We start from the raw sequence: 17,243 nt of genomic DNA on the forward strand, positions 1-17,243 counted from the left end.
TGCTACCACTGCCTAACCTCTATGTTTAATATAGTGGCTGTTCTGTTCTCTGAGCCCAGATAAGTTTATTAGGGTGCACAATATATCAACCACACATGTGACATACTAATAAAGGCTTGGAAAACTTGAGTAATAAAACAATCACCATTCATTAAGTAATATATTCTATATACAGCATAGCATATTATTTCTATTACATAGAACTAGTTATATAAATGAATAATTGAATAAACAAGTGGGCAGGACATTACAGAATTGAACAGTGGTGTAGGAGGGTTTGAGAAGATTAATGTCAAAATATGTCTTCTCAAGACACTGAGCATGACTAGAAACAAGATATATTGGCATCATATATAATATGAAGTCTTAAAAATAATGTGTCACTTCTGGGGTAATATTGACCAAAACCACACAATCTTTATGTACTCATCACAAAATCTGCTTGGAGGTCATCAACATTTAAGGAAGTTGGGTCAATATGAACGTTAATTCTTCTCTTTTTGGTTTAATTAATTTAATATTTAAATTTAAAATGTTTTAATGTATTTAGTGTTTTATTACTATCTTGAGCAATGACTTTTCCTTATGTATCTGAGTTCTGTTTTATGCCACTAAACAGACTTTTCTAGATTTCTCCATTGCCTTCTAAAGAGCCTCTAGAAGAATTATTTGTATCTAATAAAATCCTGTGCTTACAAGGTACAATTCAATGATTGCTAGTAAATTAACATGTTATCTAGCTATTGCCACATTTAATCTTAAAATATTTACACCGCTTAAGAATGGGGGTGGGGGGGTGGGGGGGTAGGGGGTCGTGGCCCACACCTTTAATCCCAGCACTTGGGAGGCAGAGCCAGGTGGATCTTTGTGAGTTCAAGGCCAGCCTGGTCTACAGAGCAAGGTCCAGGACAGGCACCAAAACTACACAAAGAAACCCTGTCTCGAAAAACAACAAAAAATAAAGGCATTTATGGCCATTTATACTAATTTCCTACACTTGCCTCCTCCTTTCAGTTATCCACTACGCTGTTTTCTCATGTTATAAACTGATTATTTCAGTATATTTCATAAGCATGGAATCATGGCATATAGGATTTATTTCTGGCTGCATTTTAGGCACTCCAATAATTTTATGTACTGTTAACATATAGTTATGATTCTCACTGCATTTACTCATTCACTACTTGATGTGCAACAAACTTGTTTCTAGGATTTGGCTGTTTCAAATAACTACCATGGACATTTTCTTGCAAGCATTTGCAGGGACAAAGATTACATTTGTTCTGTGGAAATTCTCAGGAGAAAAAAATATGAGTTTTAAACTTTCTATGAAACAGCTTATATATGTATTGTGTGTTCAAATTTCTCCACATCTAATATGCTTTTTACTCTTTATCTGATTCTTAAACTTTTATTATATTTATTTATTAGCTTGCTTTGTGTAGATGTGTATGCCATGGTATGTGTGTGGAGGTCAGACAACTTGAAGGGAGTTGGTCTCACTTCCTACCATGTATGTCCTGGGACTTGAACTCAAGTTGTTAGACATGCCAGCAGGCATCTTTACTCTTTGGGCCATCTTCCTGTCCCTCTATCTTATTTTTAATCATATTCATTCCAGTGACTGTAGAACACAAAAATCAAAATCTCATTAGTTGAAACATCATGGACAATTGCACAAAACATGTAAATAAAACTGAAATACAAGAGCCTACTCAACACTGCTGTGGAATCTTTCATGAAACAGAGATCACTACTTTTCTGAGCCTGGCGAAGCAGAGGTTTATAGATTTTTGTCAGAAACATCAGAACAATTATCAATGCATTGATACATTTATTGGATATGAGGAATTAAGGTCCTATCCTATCAGCTTCACTCAGCCCTAAACATTGAATAGCAGCATCGAATAATCACTGACAATATCCATATTTTACATTTAAGGAAAGGAAAAACAACAGATAGATCATTGTTACCATCTATTTCATTCACCTAATAAGTGGTCAACTGGGGACCTCAAACTGAAGTTCGTAAAAATCCCAAAACTGTGGTTCCTTCTTACTGCTACTGTTCTATCTCTAAACTGTCAGGAAGAAACTAGAGAACATGTGAGACCCTTTCCCTGTGTTCTTCTTGAGGAAACATGACACAAACACAGAATATCAAATCAGCCAAGGCAAAGAATTATGGGAATTCATATTTTCATTAAGTTTCAGGAATTTCTAAATCAATATGAAGGGAAATGTGTATAAGTAGATCTCTGAGGAATTAAAGTTTAAATACTCACGCTGCAGAGTAAATTAAGGAAGGTGAGTGTTGGAAGTGTTTTGTTCATGTTTGAAAGGGAAATGCCATGACTGTATTGGAAAGAAGTTATAGCAGAGAAGATACGTCAAGTAACACATCTGAATGGAAGGACTGCAGAAGATAACTATCTTATCACAATGGAAAGACTTTGAGATGTCACAAAACAATGTAGCAAGAGTAAAGGGTCACAGTTAAGGTGTTTTCAGAAGGCTGAGACACACAATATATAATCATCACAATCATTGAATACTAGAAGAGGTGGTGCCTAAGATTCCACTCCAAGACAAACCTTAGGGAAAATATGTGGAAACTGAAGACATTATAGGTAAAAGTCAATGAAGGAGACTTACACATGATAGAGGATCTAATATACAGTATAGAATGTATCAAAAATTTCAGTTCTAAACCAATGGAGAGGAACACCAAGAAAGACAAGGGAAAATAACTCCCAAAGTGTAAGGAAAAGTGTTATGGGGAGAACATGAATTATACTAAATAAATAGTTTGCATAATTGTATAGTCTGTTCTCGTGGGCTTCATTATCATACTCTTGAGGGTTGTGGGTAGCTAAGATTCCAAAGAACTCCCTCTGAGTGAGAAATGGGTGGGAGGATGTGTTCCTGGCTGATGTAATAGCCCTCTGATTCTAGCTAAGTCCAGAGATGAATGCTGTTCCCAAATGGCAAACAGCAATTAAGTATGTGGCTGGGTACATGCAAAGCACAGAAGAGGAAATTAGGAGGCAAGAGCATCACCATTCTCAAGTATACGACAAAATCACTTCCTCAATGACGGCAGAATTTGTCCTCTGTATTTACATAATTAATTTGTGGACTGTATTTCTACAGACAATTCTTACAATCCATATGTACCCTATAAGACTACGGGTCATGCCTCCAAAACTTTATTTTTGCAAGACTGTCTAATATGAAAACAGAAGTATAGGAGGAAGTTGAATTGAATCTGTTAGTCTTCTTATCTTATGAAACAAGGCCAAGATGGAATGCACCAAACAATAAAGACGTTTGAGGAAAGAGGGCAGCTATTTACTCTATTACAGTCAGCTTTATTGAACAAGAGATAAGAAGATGACTGTCAAGACAGAGTACCTCAACCAGACTATGGTGAGCCACTTCTTCCTAGAGGGTCTGATGTACACAGCTGAGCATCCTGGCCTCTTCTTCCTCCTCTTCCTCCTCATCTACAGCATCACAGTGACTGGCAATCTCCTCATTCTCCTTACTGTGGGCTCTGACCCTCATCTCCGATCCCCCATGTACCACTTCCTGGGCCACCTCTCCTTCCTGGATGCCTGTCTGTCTACAGTAACAGTTCCCAAGGTCATGGCAGGCCTACTGACTTTGGATGGGAAAGTAATCTCCTTTCATGGCTGTGCTGTACAACTTTATTGCTTCCACTTTCTGGCCAGCACCGAGTGCTTTCTATACACAGTCATGGCTTATGACCGTTACCTGGCTATCTGTCAGCCCCTCCATTATCCAGTGGCCATGAACAGGCGGGTGTGTGCAGGGCTGGCTGGGAGCACATGGGCCATAGGTGCTGTGCACTCTGCAATTCACACTTCCCTAACCTTCCGCCTGCTGTACTGTGGGCCTCACCATATTGCCTACTTCTTCTGTGACATCCCTCCAGTACTGAAGCTGGCCTGTGCAGACACCTCCATTAATGAGCTTGTCATGCTTGCGAACATTGGCGTGGTGGCTGCAGGCTGCCTTATTCTCATCATCCTCTCCTATGTCTTCATTGTGACCGCCGTGCTGCGCATTCGCACAGCGGAGGGACGGCAGCGAGCCTTCTCCACTTGCACAGCACATCTCACCGTGGTGCTCCTATACTACATGCCCCCTGTCTGCATCTACCTGCAGCCAAGCTCCACGGGTGCAGGGGCGGGAGCCCCGGCAGTCTTCTACACAATAGTCACTCCAATGCTCAATCCTTTCATTTACACACTGAGGAACAAGGAGGTCAAGCAGGCTTTGAGGAGGTTGGTGTGTAGAGGCTCCTGAGAGTCTCCGACTGGCAGCCCAGGCCCCCACCTGAGCCTGTGGCTGTGTTCCCTGCCCATCGGGAAGACAACAATGACAATCACTCAGGTCCTATTTTAAGGAGGAAAATGCTGGGTGTCAACTGAGCCACATGTCCTTCTCTTTGGTCTGCCTCAGCACCTCCTTAACAAACTCTTCGTCAGTAAAATGCAGACTACAGAGGTGACTTTTTCAAGTATTTCCAACACTTAAACTCAGGGGTATGTAAATTTTGTTCAAACTCTTGCTTGTTTTAGTATTTCTGTAAAATAACTGTACTGACTATATATCTATTACTAATTCTTAAAGCGAAAATACAAGGTCCAAATTTTTGTTATTTATCTCCTGGTTTAAGAGAAGAGACTAAATTTTATCATGATTAAAATAAAACTCCAATGAGAATTGTGACTTGCCCAATATCACTTAGAAAGTCATTATCTTATCTTTTCCATTCCAGGTAGTGATACCTAAGACCATACTCACAAGGTGAAATAACAAACAGGAAATTGTAGCTGAAGTTTTTCTGGTCCCACTCAGTTCCCATGGCCCCGCAGTCCCACAGCCCCTCAAACCCAAATGAACACACAGAGGCTTATATCATTTTTAAACTATGGCCATAGCAGGCTTCTCACTAGCTAGCTCTTACATCTCAAATTAACCCATTTCTATAAATCTATACTTTTCCACATGGCTTGTGGCTTACCGGTACTTTACATCTTGCTTCTCCTGGCAGCAGCTAGCAGTGTCTCCTCTGCTCTGTCTTTCTCCTTACTCTCTCTCTCTCTCTCTAGTTAGAATGTCCTGCCTCACCTTATTCTGCCTCACCATTGGCCAAACAGCTTTATTTATCAACCAATCAGAGCAACACATATTAGCAGCATACAGAACAACATCACCCATCAGTGGATTTGGAGTCATTTGAACCTACCCAAATCCCAGACTCTGAATTCACTAGTCAGTAGATAGAAAATTTTGTACAAATCTTATACCTGTATCATCAGGTTAAAGAGAAAATTAAAAATAATTTCCTTATGGAATTTTATGAGGTCTGAATGAGATAATTGGAAAGGTTTTGGTATTTCCATTGGTGAAGTACTTTCCTTGTAGAACAACCACAAGAACAGATTTTTCTAGATAATGAGGTAACAAATACATCAAGATTCTGCTTAAAGTAATTTGCCATATGAAGGGAGAAATTGTGATATCTTCCAGGATGAGTGATTGATCTAACCTTTAGATAAATGTGCCTGGACTGCTAAGCTAAACACTATTCACACGGCACTTTATCATTTTAATTGTGCTATTCTTCTGTAGGAGTAGCCTCAGCCAAACAAGCCACTCTTTATGCTATGTTTTAGAGCAAAAGAAAATAAGTTGTAAAATTACCAGTTGAGAAACTATTACAATCCAATAAACATAAAATGGGTGAAATTTGTTTAAATGGATGATGTCTTGGAAATTCAAAGATGTTATTATAGGTTTATTTATGAAGGAGAATAAATATATATTAGGATGAGAATAGTAACTATGATGGATAATCTTGGTCACCAGCTTGACTAGATCTGGAGTCAACTAAACGGCCAGTTGATGGGCACAGCTTTGAAGGATTTTCTTGATCAGATTATTTGAAGTAGAAAGAGCCACCTATAATGTAAACAATACTTTCTGGTGGCAGCTCAGATGAAAGGACACAGAGACAAGGGTGGAAGCTTTGATTTTTGCCTATTTGCCTTCACTCTTGCTGGCACGCTTGTCTACTCTGTTGCTACAAATGCTACATTCCTTTGCTGGTATTAGAACTAGACTCTTCGGGCTTCCTATGTTGACTGAAGATCAGCAGCTCTTCAGTAATCTTCCATGCCTACAGAGCCAGATTGGAACTGCTGAGACCTCCAGCCTCATGGACTGAGTATCTACAGAATTCTTCACCATTCCAGTGTGAACCATAGGAAATGCATCATGTAAGGCAACCAAATAAAACCCACTTCAATATGTATTTGTTCTATGTGCTCTCTTCTTCCAGAGAACCCTGCCTAATATAGTAACTATAATCCACCATCAAATCCATTTCCTTGAGGTAGCATGATGGTTGTATTACCTATTTTACTGCTCATCAGGATTATATTTCAAGGAACATTTTTATTTTTCTCTCTACCTGAAGATGGGGTAACCATGATCTACAGACACAAAGAAACTTTCTCAAGACCATGTTTCAGCTCTGATGTGTGTGTGTGTGTGTGTGTGCGTGTGTGTGTGTGTGTGTGTGTGTGTGTGTGTGTGTTAGCTTTAGCTCTAATATATACAGCTTCAAAGACCACATATTTCTGTATTGCGACAGTGTTTTAAAGGTAATCAAAAACCACCCCTCATCATTTAAGAAATTCATGGAGACCTCAAAACCATTTTAGATTTTGTAGTCAAGATTCCCCAGTCTTTGAATTGTGCCTGGTCCTCTATAAATGCAGGACCTTAATCTAAAACTCTGGAAATGGATAGTATATAGGGAACATGACTGCAGACTGAGATACGCAGTTAAGCTGCAGCATCCACGCAGAACTCAGGGTTATTCTCCCTTGTTCTGGTATCTGACAGTTACTGGTACAACTGTAGGAAGGATGAAAGCAACTCAGGCAAGCTCATCGTTCCCACCAGAGCAAGCTTCAACACAGACTAAACACAGAGTGAGGACAGTGCCAAGACAAGCCCGGGTTCCATCTGACACTTCCCTCAGTCCTGATAAGCAGCTGCCTCTTGGAAATGCAAGGATGAATTATAGAAGACTAGACACACAAGTGCAATCATGATTTTTTTCCCTTTTCCCTTTTGCCTTAACACTTCTACATTTGTCTACCCAGTAAGAACCCTTCAATCTCTTGAGTTCTTCTCTTCCTCTTTCAAATGGTCCATGACATCAGCTAATTCTAAGTCTTTATAACTTTGTTGATAGATACCTTGTCTTTATTTATTAAATATTTTGTATACATATCACAACTATAAGAACTATAAAAGGCTTTATACTGTTAAGTGTCCCAAACAAAACTACTCAACAAAATATTTAGTTCAGTAAAATACATGTTCCTTCATGTATTCAGCATGTACAAATGAAACAAGGCACAAACACATTCTTCATAGTAGAGTTACCAAATAACAATATTGGTTTTCTAATTGTTTAGGGAAATGGAAACTATTAATCCAAAATTTTTCCTCTCAAATTTTTGTATTTTATTGTAAGATTTGGGAAGTGTGTTATAGCTAATTGTGCTAGTGCAGCTATAATTAAATTCAGAATGTAAAAGAGGACTTGAGAATTCATTTGCACTAATAAAAATGAAAAAAAAAAGACTTGACAAAATGAAGATAACTATTTAAGATAATTATTTCCCCTGCCTCCCTACAACATGGCTAGTAAGTGACTGATGCTTCTATATGATGAACATCTGTCAAATGAACAGGAACTAAACAAAAGTATTTTCTAGGAAAATCTGCAGGTAAGGTTTTCCTGTGAAAGTGAATAAACAATCTTAACATGGGCAATCCTAAGACAAGAAAAGAAGGTGAATAAAATTGCTAGAAAGTAAGACTGATTGATACCCTGCCTTATATTCAATAGCTCATATTCAGAATTTTGCAATACTCTGGAAGGCAGAGTTTATGAAGTAAATTATGATGCTAGTAATTGAGTGGCAGCAATTTCCCACAGTGATTAATATGCCAGTGGCCATTGTCTTCATGCTATTCTTTAAGTAGTATGTAGTTCTAAAAAAAAAAAAAACTGTGTTCCCTTTCATAACTGGCAGCCTTATGACTAAATAAAATACCATTTCTTTGAAAAATATTCTTCTACATAGAATTCTTTTACAAGTTTATATTCAGTCTGCATTAACGTCAGTTCTAACTCAGGTACTCATTACTAATATTTTTCCATGTAAATAAAAGTAAATTATAAAAAAAGAAGAGCACAGGCTATAAAGAAGCTATGATGAGGTAGCATTTTAACAATATATTATTAAAATGTATAATGGTAGAGCCCAAAGCAAGATTTTTGGACCACCTTAATGAAAGGTGATTGCATTTGAGAAAAAGTTGGTGTTATTCCTTTTTTCTTTAGAGCTGAATAGTATTTCATTTTATGTATGTTCCAGGTTTTCAACATCCATTCATCTGTTGATGGATAACTAAGTTTGTCAGATATTGAGCTTATACCTCTCAATTTTGAGAATTTTATTTATTTATTTGTTTGTTTGTTTGTTTGTTTTTAAATATATATTTGTGTTTGCTTATTTTTACAACCCAACTGCTGTTTCCTCTCCTTCAATCAAACAAGGCATATCAAGTTGAAGGCTGGACAAGGCAACCCAATACAAAAATAAGGATCCCAAAGGCAGGCAAAAGAGTTATAGACAGCCCCTGCTCCCACTGTTAGAAGTCCCACAAGAAGACCAAGCTACACAACTGTAACATATATACGGAGGGCCTAGGTCAGTCCCATCCTGGCTTCCTGGTTGTCAGTCAGTCTCTGTGAATCCTTATGAGCCTAGGTTAGTTGATACTATGGGTTTTCTTGTGGTGTCCTTGACCTCTCTGGTTCTATGATCCTTCCTCCCTGTCTTTGTCAGGATTCCCCAAGGTCTGCCAAATATTTGCCTGTGGGTCTCTGAATCTGTTTCCATCAGTTGCTGGATGAAGCCTCAACTTTGAAAAAATTTAATGAATGAAAGTTTTAAATATCTTTTTTTTTTAAGTTTTTAATTTTTTATTTGGTTTATTTGGTAAAAATATCCATTCCAATATAATATCTTCCCTTTGCATTAATATTCCTGTTGGGGAATGCCTAGAAGGTAAAATAACCAAAATGCAATCCAGCTTTGGATGAATACGATCTACGTGCCCTTCATGTACTTTCTTTTCTACCAAGGCCAATTCTCTCTCAGCTTCAGGTGATAATTCTCTTGGACTATTTAAGTCCTTATCACCTTCTAAGATTTTAAACAAATTATTCAGTTCATCATTTTTTACCCCAACAATAGTTCTTAGATGAGAAATGTCTCCAAATAATCTTTGAAAGTCATTAAGAGTCTGTAGTCGATCTCTCCTAATTTGCACCTTTTGAGGTCTAATTTTTTGAAGTTCTATTTTATATCCTAAATAATTAATAGAATCTCCTCTTTGTACCTTTTCTGAAGCAATTTGTAATCCCCAGCAAGGCAAAATTTTCTTTACTTTTTCAAACATTCTTTCTAAAGTATCTGCATTTGAATCAGCTAATAAAATGTCATCCATATAATGATAAATTATAGATTTAGGAAATTTTTTACGTACCACTTCTGATGGCTGTTTTACAAAATATTGGCACAAAGTTGGGCTATTCAACATTCCCTGTGGGAGAACCCTCCATTGAAATCTTTTTTTTTTATTGCACTCATATCTTTGCTTTTGGTAATTCCAAAGACAAAGAGATGTTATATAGAGCTGCACAAGTCTCAAATCTCTGTTTACATTTGGTTAATAGATGTGTTTGTTTTCTTGTTTTTCATTTTCCTACCATACTGTCCTTGATTTGCCTTTAAATGCACCATTCATTTACTATGTCATATCCAATGCCTTCTAAGACTATTCAAAAAGTCTTAAATTTCATTTGTTTTAAATTCTAGGTGTATAAATTATTTTTTCTGGAAATAGCATAAAACAAAATTTAAAAACAAATCTTAGATATAGGTTAAGGCTAGTTACTACACTGATACATTTGAATGTGGTTGTAGTTTTGTGGGAATATACATGTCACAATTTATTAATGTTGATACTTTAACTTCATGCATTTCATTTGATGTTAACATACCTTAAGCAAGAAACCATAATCTATATTAAGCTTGACTTACATAAACAGGTTTATTTAATTAAACAGATACTTAATGATCTAATGTCACTAAAATTAGCTCAAAAAAGAGACTAAATAGTCAATTCATAAAAAATATAGATTTTAAAGTATTATTTTGAAAAGAAAACAAATGAAAGAAACTAATTTGAATTTAAGCCATTTTAACTGAATATTTTCACTCTGTTTTTGATTTGAACAAGTTTTATGATCATCATACACACAAAGAAAGAAAGTCATCAATCGATATTTTACATATGAGAAGTCTCAGGTTCACATGGCAGTTAGTACTTGCTTAATAATACGTAAATAGCAGAGGCAGGCCCAAAGTCCCAGGTTCTTTCAATTCTATATTCTGAGTGGTGACCATTTGGAATGGTACACACCTGTATCCAGTGAGCAATGTCCCCAAAATCCTCCCACCATTTCTGTCATCATGTATATTTCTTTATTAAATTGATTTTGTTCCTGTACTGTAATTATTATTGCCCCTTTCTCTAATCTCCTACCCCATTTACAACACGCCCTCCCTCCCTACAAGTCCTGCTTCCACATTCATCAATTTTTTTTTTATTATTTGGTTTGAATTGGTTCTCTTTTTTGACATTTCCATATGTTTATATACTTGGTGCGCACAACTGATACAAAATGGTGGTACTTAAATTGATACGTTTTTATATAATATTTTTGTCTCCAAAGTTGTACTTCTTAATATTTTTATTTTAAAATTTTCAAAAATATTTAGTTTTATTTATTTATTTTCTTTAAATCAAGTCCACTCCCCGTGCTCTCCACTCCAGTTCTTCCTCCATTCTCCCACCATTAATCTTCCATGCTTCATGCGCTCTTTTCTCCCTCACTGAATACACTCAGCACAGCCCACGTGTGTGTGCATTACGGGGCCATCGACTGGAATATGGGTAGTCTCTCAGGGTCCAAATCCCTAAAGAAAAGTGACTCTCTCCCCGTGGAGCCAATAACTCCTCAACCGGGGGGGGGGGGGGGGGGACTTCATGTGCACTTCTGTTGTCCATGTGGGGATATTTCTAGCTGGATCGGGTGTAAGTCTTGTGCATGTTGACATGACCACTATCAGTTCCTAAGTGCAACAGCATTATTTTGTCCTGAAAACACTGGTTGGTTGTATTCATCCACCACCTATTGCTTTTACAATATCTCTACTACCTCTTCCATGATGGTCCCTAAGACATGGGAGGAGGGAGTGTGATATAGATGACCCATGTAGAGATAATTGTAGTCTCTAATTGTCTACATGTTGGTCATTGTTGGTTTCTGTGTTAATCATTCATACTAAAAGAAGCTTTTATCATGAAGGTTGAAGAATGGACTAATATATAGGTATAATGATAATTCACTAAAAGTCAGTTTAATAATGTGTACATTAGGCTCTAGAGAGTAGCCAAAAACAATGTAATAGAGGGAAATAGTTGGTGTTCTGTAGTATACCACAGATCAACAACTCCAAAAGAGGTAGTTCATTCCAGCACTGTGCTATTTGATAGACTGCAGTGACTAGGAGGAACATTGTTTCCCCACTATAGGGTTGTTTAAACTCTTTTTATATATGGATGTGATATATTTTAGGAAGCTTCCCAAGCAGAAAGCTTCCACATGACTTTCTCAAAGGTCTTCAGTGTTAGTTACTCCTCCCCACAATCCTACCTTTGTCCTGCCCTCCTATCACCCACCATCCCCAAGCCTTCCTACTCCATTATTCTCCTTTCCCCCTTTATATCTCCTGTGCTCCCTCTCCCCACTCACCAAAGCCTAATCAGATGACTCCTGCCTCCATAAGTACTCCAGTTTAAATACACATACCCAAAGATCCAAAGCTAGCATCCATATATGTAATAACAAGCAACATGGGGTTACCTCACTCAAAATGATTATTTCTAGTTCCTGAAAATTTCATAATAGAATTTTCTTAGCAGCTCAGTAATATACCACTATATAAATCTAGACACATTTTTGTTATCCATTCATCACTTGAAGGACATCTGTGCTTTTCCATTTCCTTGAATTTGTGAATAGAACAGCATTGAGTATGACCAAGGAAATATCTCTGTAGTAGGATGGAGAGTCCTGTGGCTCATGCCCCAAAATGATATAACTGTATTATATGACAGATTTAGTTCTATCTTTTTAAGGAAACTCTATACTCCTTGCTATCATATCCACACCAGTTTTCAGTCCCATAGTGAATAAGTGCTCTTTTTTCCTCACACCTATATAATCATTTATTGTCATTATTTTTGTTTTTCATGTTAGCCATTCTAAGTTAATATAAAATCTCAAAGTAGTTTTAATCTACATTTTCATGACAGAATTTAAAATGTTGATCATTTAAAAAATTATTTCCTTAATATTTTTGGTTGTGAGCCTAACCTTTTATGGCTGAGCCATCTCTCCAGTCCAAACTCCCCAAGGAAGGCCTTACCCCCTCTGAGGAGTGAATGAGGGGTGAGGCAGCGGGGAGGTGGGTGGGAGCAGGCAAACGAAAGGGAGGGGAAACTATGGTTGTTATGTAAAATAAAAAAGTTTAAACAAAAAAATATTTCTCAGCCATTTGTATTTCATTTTTTAAGAACTTTGTTTCATTCTTTTCTCTAACTTTGTTTGGTTTTGTCTTAGTTACTTTTAGATTACTGAGAGGAGACACCATGACCAAGGCAACTTTTAAAAGAAAGTTTTTATTAGGCATTTGTAGCTTCAAAAGATGAATCCATGACCATCATGGTGGGGAACATGGCAGGCAGGCATGGTGCTAAGGCAGTGCCTGAGAGCTCACATCTTGATCCACAAACAGAAGGCAAAGAAAGCTGACTAAAAATGGTGTGAGCTTTTGAAATCACAAAGCCCACCCCAGGAACACACCTCCTCCAACAAGGCCAAGCCTCCTAACCCTTCCCAAGTAGTTTTGCCAACTAGGAACCAAGCAATCATATACATGAACCTATGGAGGCTAATCTCATTCTAATCGTCAGAGTATTTTTGGCCTTTAGTTTTTAAAATCTTTTTATATCTGAAATATTAACCCTCTGTCATATGTTTATATAGTATATTTTGTTCCCATTTGGTAAGCTACCTCTTCATTCAAGTGATAGTGTCCTTTCCTATCTTTTTAGTTTCATGAGTTACATTTACCACTCATTGGTCTTGGGCCTGAACTACTATAATCCTGCTCAGGAAGTTCTTTCTTGAGCCTACAAGTTCAATGTATTTTTCCTACTTTCTCCTCTATCAGAGGAGAAAGGTCTTATGTTGAGGTCCTTAAGCCATTTGGAGCTGAGTTTTGTGGCAGGTGAGAGACAAAGATCTAGTTGAATATTTGTTGATGATAGGGTTTTTTCTCTCTCTTCAATATGTGTTGTTGGCATCTTTTTCAAAAAATGGGGTGATTGTTATAGCTGGAGTTTTCTCCAGTCCTGCCTGGGCCCACAGCTGCTCAGACCCAAATAAACACACAGAGGCTTATATTGATTATAAACTGTATGGCCAAAGCAGGCTTCTTGCTATCTAGTTCTTATATCTTAAATTAACCCATTTTTATTAATCTATAAGTTGCCACATGGCTTGTGGTTTACAGGTACTTTACATCTTGCTTCTCATGGCGGCAGCAGTGGTGGCTGGCAGCATCTCCTGACTCGGCCTTCCCTTCCCAGAATTCTCCTCTGTCTTCAGATTGTGATTATGGGGACTCATGTATGGTCCTCAGTTCTATTACTTTATTGACATGTCTGCTCTGCTTTTATGCCAATATCATGTTGTTCATAGTTCAATAGCTCTGTAGTACAACTTGGAATCAGGAATTTTAGGTTTAGCTAGAGGAATAAATTGTTCAAAGATGAATTTGCATAATTAAGCACTGCTGGTCAAAATGTGGATTAACCAATTAGAATACTTCAATCAGGCATAATGCCTCCAGAACTGTTTTTACTATTCAGAATTGCTTTGTCTATTCTGTGTCTCTATGTTTTCATATAAAATTTAAGATTAGTTTTCTTTCTCATATTGATAGGGAACACTGAATCTGTAGATAGTTTTTGGAAGGATGACCATTTTCACAATATTAACTGTAATAAACCATGAACATGCAAGGTCATTCCATCTTCTGGAGTCTTCTTCAGTGTCTTAACATTTTCCTTGCACAAATATCTTCTTTAGTTAGATTTATTCCAATGTATTCTTGAGGATATTGTATATGAGATTATTACCCTGATTTCCTTCTCAATATGTTTGTTGTTGGAATACAGAAAGGTTACTCATTTTGTCTTAAATTTGTATCCTGTTATTTTGCTGAATGTTTATCAGCTGTAAGTATTTTCTGATTGAGTCTTTAGGTTTTATAGTCTCTTATATGTAAAATCATACCATCTACAAATAAGAATATTTTTATTTATTTTTCTATTTGTAGCCCCTTGATCTCCTACAGCTGTCTTATTGCTCTAGCTAAGACTTCAAGCACTGTATTGAACAGGAGTAGAGGGTAGACATATTCTAGTGGGAATGTTTTGAGTTTTTTCATGTGTTCATAAATACTATGTGTGCTATGTGTATGTATGAGTGTGAACACACATGTGTTCTGGCATGCGTATGGAGGTCAAAGACACAGACAACCAGAGGCATTGGTCAGCTTTCCATCTTTCTAAACACATACAGACTGAGTCTCTTTGTTGGTTACTGCTGCCCACGGCGTTGGCTCAGGAGCATCCAGGGACTGTCTTGTCTCTCCCTACACCTCATCATAGGAGCACTGAGACTATAGATACTTGCTATGATGCCCAGTTTCACATGCATTTAGAGGATTCAAACTCAGCTCCTCACACTTGTCCAGCAATCCTTTTATATATGGAGCCATCTCCCCAGCCCTTGTTTTCTCTCCTTAAAAGAACATTAGTCAGTTTACATCAGGACAGGATAAAGACCTCACTTTATCTTTTCCCCTGACTAAAGGCCTGATTCTAAATACTCTCCTATGATGAGAAACTTCTGCAACCCAAGTCCTAGACCAGAGTCCTGATTCTGGACATTCATTGTTTGGTGTATTAAACAACCACAAGAAAGCCAATAAAACTAACAATTAAGAGATGGGAGAATAGGTTAATTAGAATTGGTATTTAGGAAAATGGAAATTAGTGTTTCAGCTTCTCTTTGGAATAGTGATATGCATTTTAGGTTTAACTATAATAATAAATTGTTCAAAGGCTAATTTGCATAATTAAGCAATGAAGGTCAAAATGTGGATTAGCCAATCAAGATCTTACTTTTGGTTTTGAAAGATAGCTCTGGAAAATTTCTTCCAACTTGCAGGGACAATGTAATTCCCATGAACCTGGAGGTGACCTCTTCATGGGAGATGTGTCTGCTAATCCTGAAATCCATTGTAACTGCAGGTTTAAGGTAATGACTTGATACATGTTTTGAGGTCTGGAATGGGATGCTATAAAAGTTAACAGAAAGATACCTTAGTTCTTCTTATCTCTGGGCCTTCAGCCTTGAAGGGAGTTAAGATAGTTTAAGTATAACTACTAACTAGGGGAGGACAATCAAATAATTAACATACCCACATGCAGAGGTAAGTGGATAGTTGACCCAAAGAGGAGACAGAGACCAATGAAGGCAGACACTCCATGCTTTTATACTGCTTATAATTACTTTCTGAGCCCAAGTAAGGAATTAGTGCTTTTCAGAAAAAAAATTATTTCCTGAGTGCCTGTCAAACGGGATTACAGGGCTTCATTGTGTACACTTTCATGAAAGTAATTACTACTAACAAACAATTAATATGAAAACAAAAATACTAAAAGAACACTAATAATAAAACTTGTAGGACATTGCCTCAAACCCACTGGTCTAAATCCAGCGGTCTCTTCAAGTGTAGACACTTGTACAGAGAAAGCAAAAACACAGGATTAAAACTATTCCAACCTGGGGCTGGAGAGATGGCTCAGTGGTTAAGAGCACTAGCTGCTTTTCCAGAGGAGTGGGGTTCAATTCCCCCTAACCACATGGAAGCTCACAATTGTCTGTAACTCCAGTTCTAGAGGATTTGGTATCTTCACACAGACATACATGCAGGCGAAACACAAATGCATGTAAAAATAAATAAATCTCTTTTAAAAGGATAACCCCACCTGTCTCGTGCTCCTGTTTTAGTTGGCACATCTCTCACTCATTTTCTCACATTAATGCAGAATTAGCAAAGGAAACATTGCCTCTCCTGCACGCTATGGCAACTCTATGTTACTTACAGTGTGTTGCTTCATAGCTTTAACAGCAAACTGTTCCTGAAATGTCTAGGATTGGTTATAAATAAACACAGACAGGGTTTCTAAACAGGTAAGGAAAGATGCAATTCTGGCTATTTAGGAGGTTGATCCACCAGGATTGCTTAAGATCAGTAGTTCAAGGCCTGAACCAAAAAATGAAAGCAGAGATGAGTGAAGTCCTTTGTGTGACTAGTGCCACCTGGATTTTTACTGTTTTAATATCAGGGTCTGGGGATGTAGTAGCACCTTGTCTAGCCTTTGCAAAGCTTTCTGCTCAATCCCTAGAACTGTCATAAATAAATGAAAATAAACAAACTACTATTTCCCCTTCAAAACCCAAATATATGAACACTATTCCCTAATTATTTTCCTCTATACCACATCCTTCTTCTGTGCTTAGCTCTGTTCTACTACACCAGAGTCACAATCACTGATTTCTCATGCTTCATAAACATCAAAATTGTTCCTGCATCTGAAAATACATGTCTAGTTCATCAGTCTTCCTGGAATGTTCCACTGACTGGCCTGTCAGCAAACTAAGGTTGCACTCCTCAGAACAGCCCATTGTGACCAGGCAACAGAAAATAAACACGTAGTAAGTCTGCTCCATCTCTGCTAAGAAAGGGTCTCCTCAGCTCCTCCAATGCATTCAGATGTATCGTTGTTTAATTGTTCTTCATCTACTGGATTTTTTTTTTGCTCACCTAGACCTGATGTCGACCTTATTATAA

General features: G+C 37.4%; 1 protein-coding gene across 1 annotated transcript; it reads left to right on the plus strand.

The window, feature by feature from the left end:
* The first annotated feature begins 3,393 nt into the window (after nucleotides 1-3,393).
* LOC128102676 (olfactory receptor 10S1) lies at nucleotides 3,394-4,431 on the plus strand. Its single transcript, XM_052726672.1, is given in 1 exon segment — nucleotides 3,394-4,431. A coding segment is annotated over 1 exon segment (1,038 nt).
* The last annotated feature ends 12,812 nt before the right edge of the window (nucleotides 4,432-17,243 follow it).

The sequence above is a fragment of the Peromyscus californicus genome, unplaced genomic scaffold, assembly GCF_007827085.1.
Source record: "Peromyscus californicus insignis strain IS unplaced genomic scaffold, ASM782708v3 Scaffold_11__1_contigs__length_118956290, whole genome shotgun sequence".
NCBI classification, from domain to species: Eukaryota; Metazoa; Chordata; class Mammalia; order Rodentia; family Cricetidae; genus Peromyscus; species Peromyscus californicus.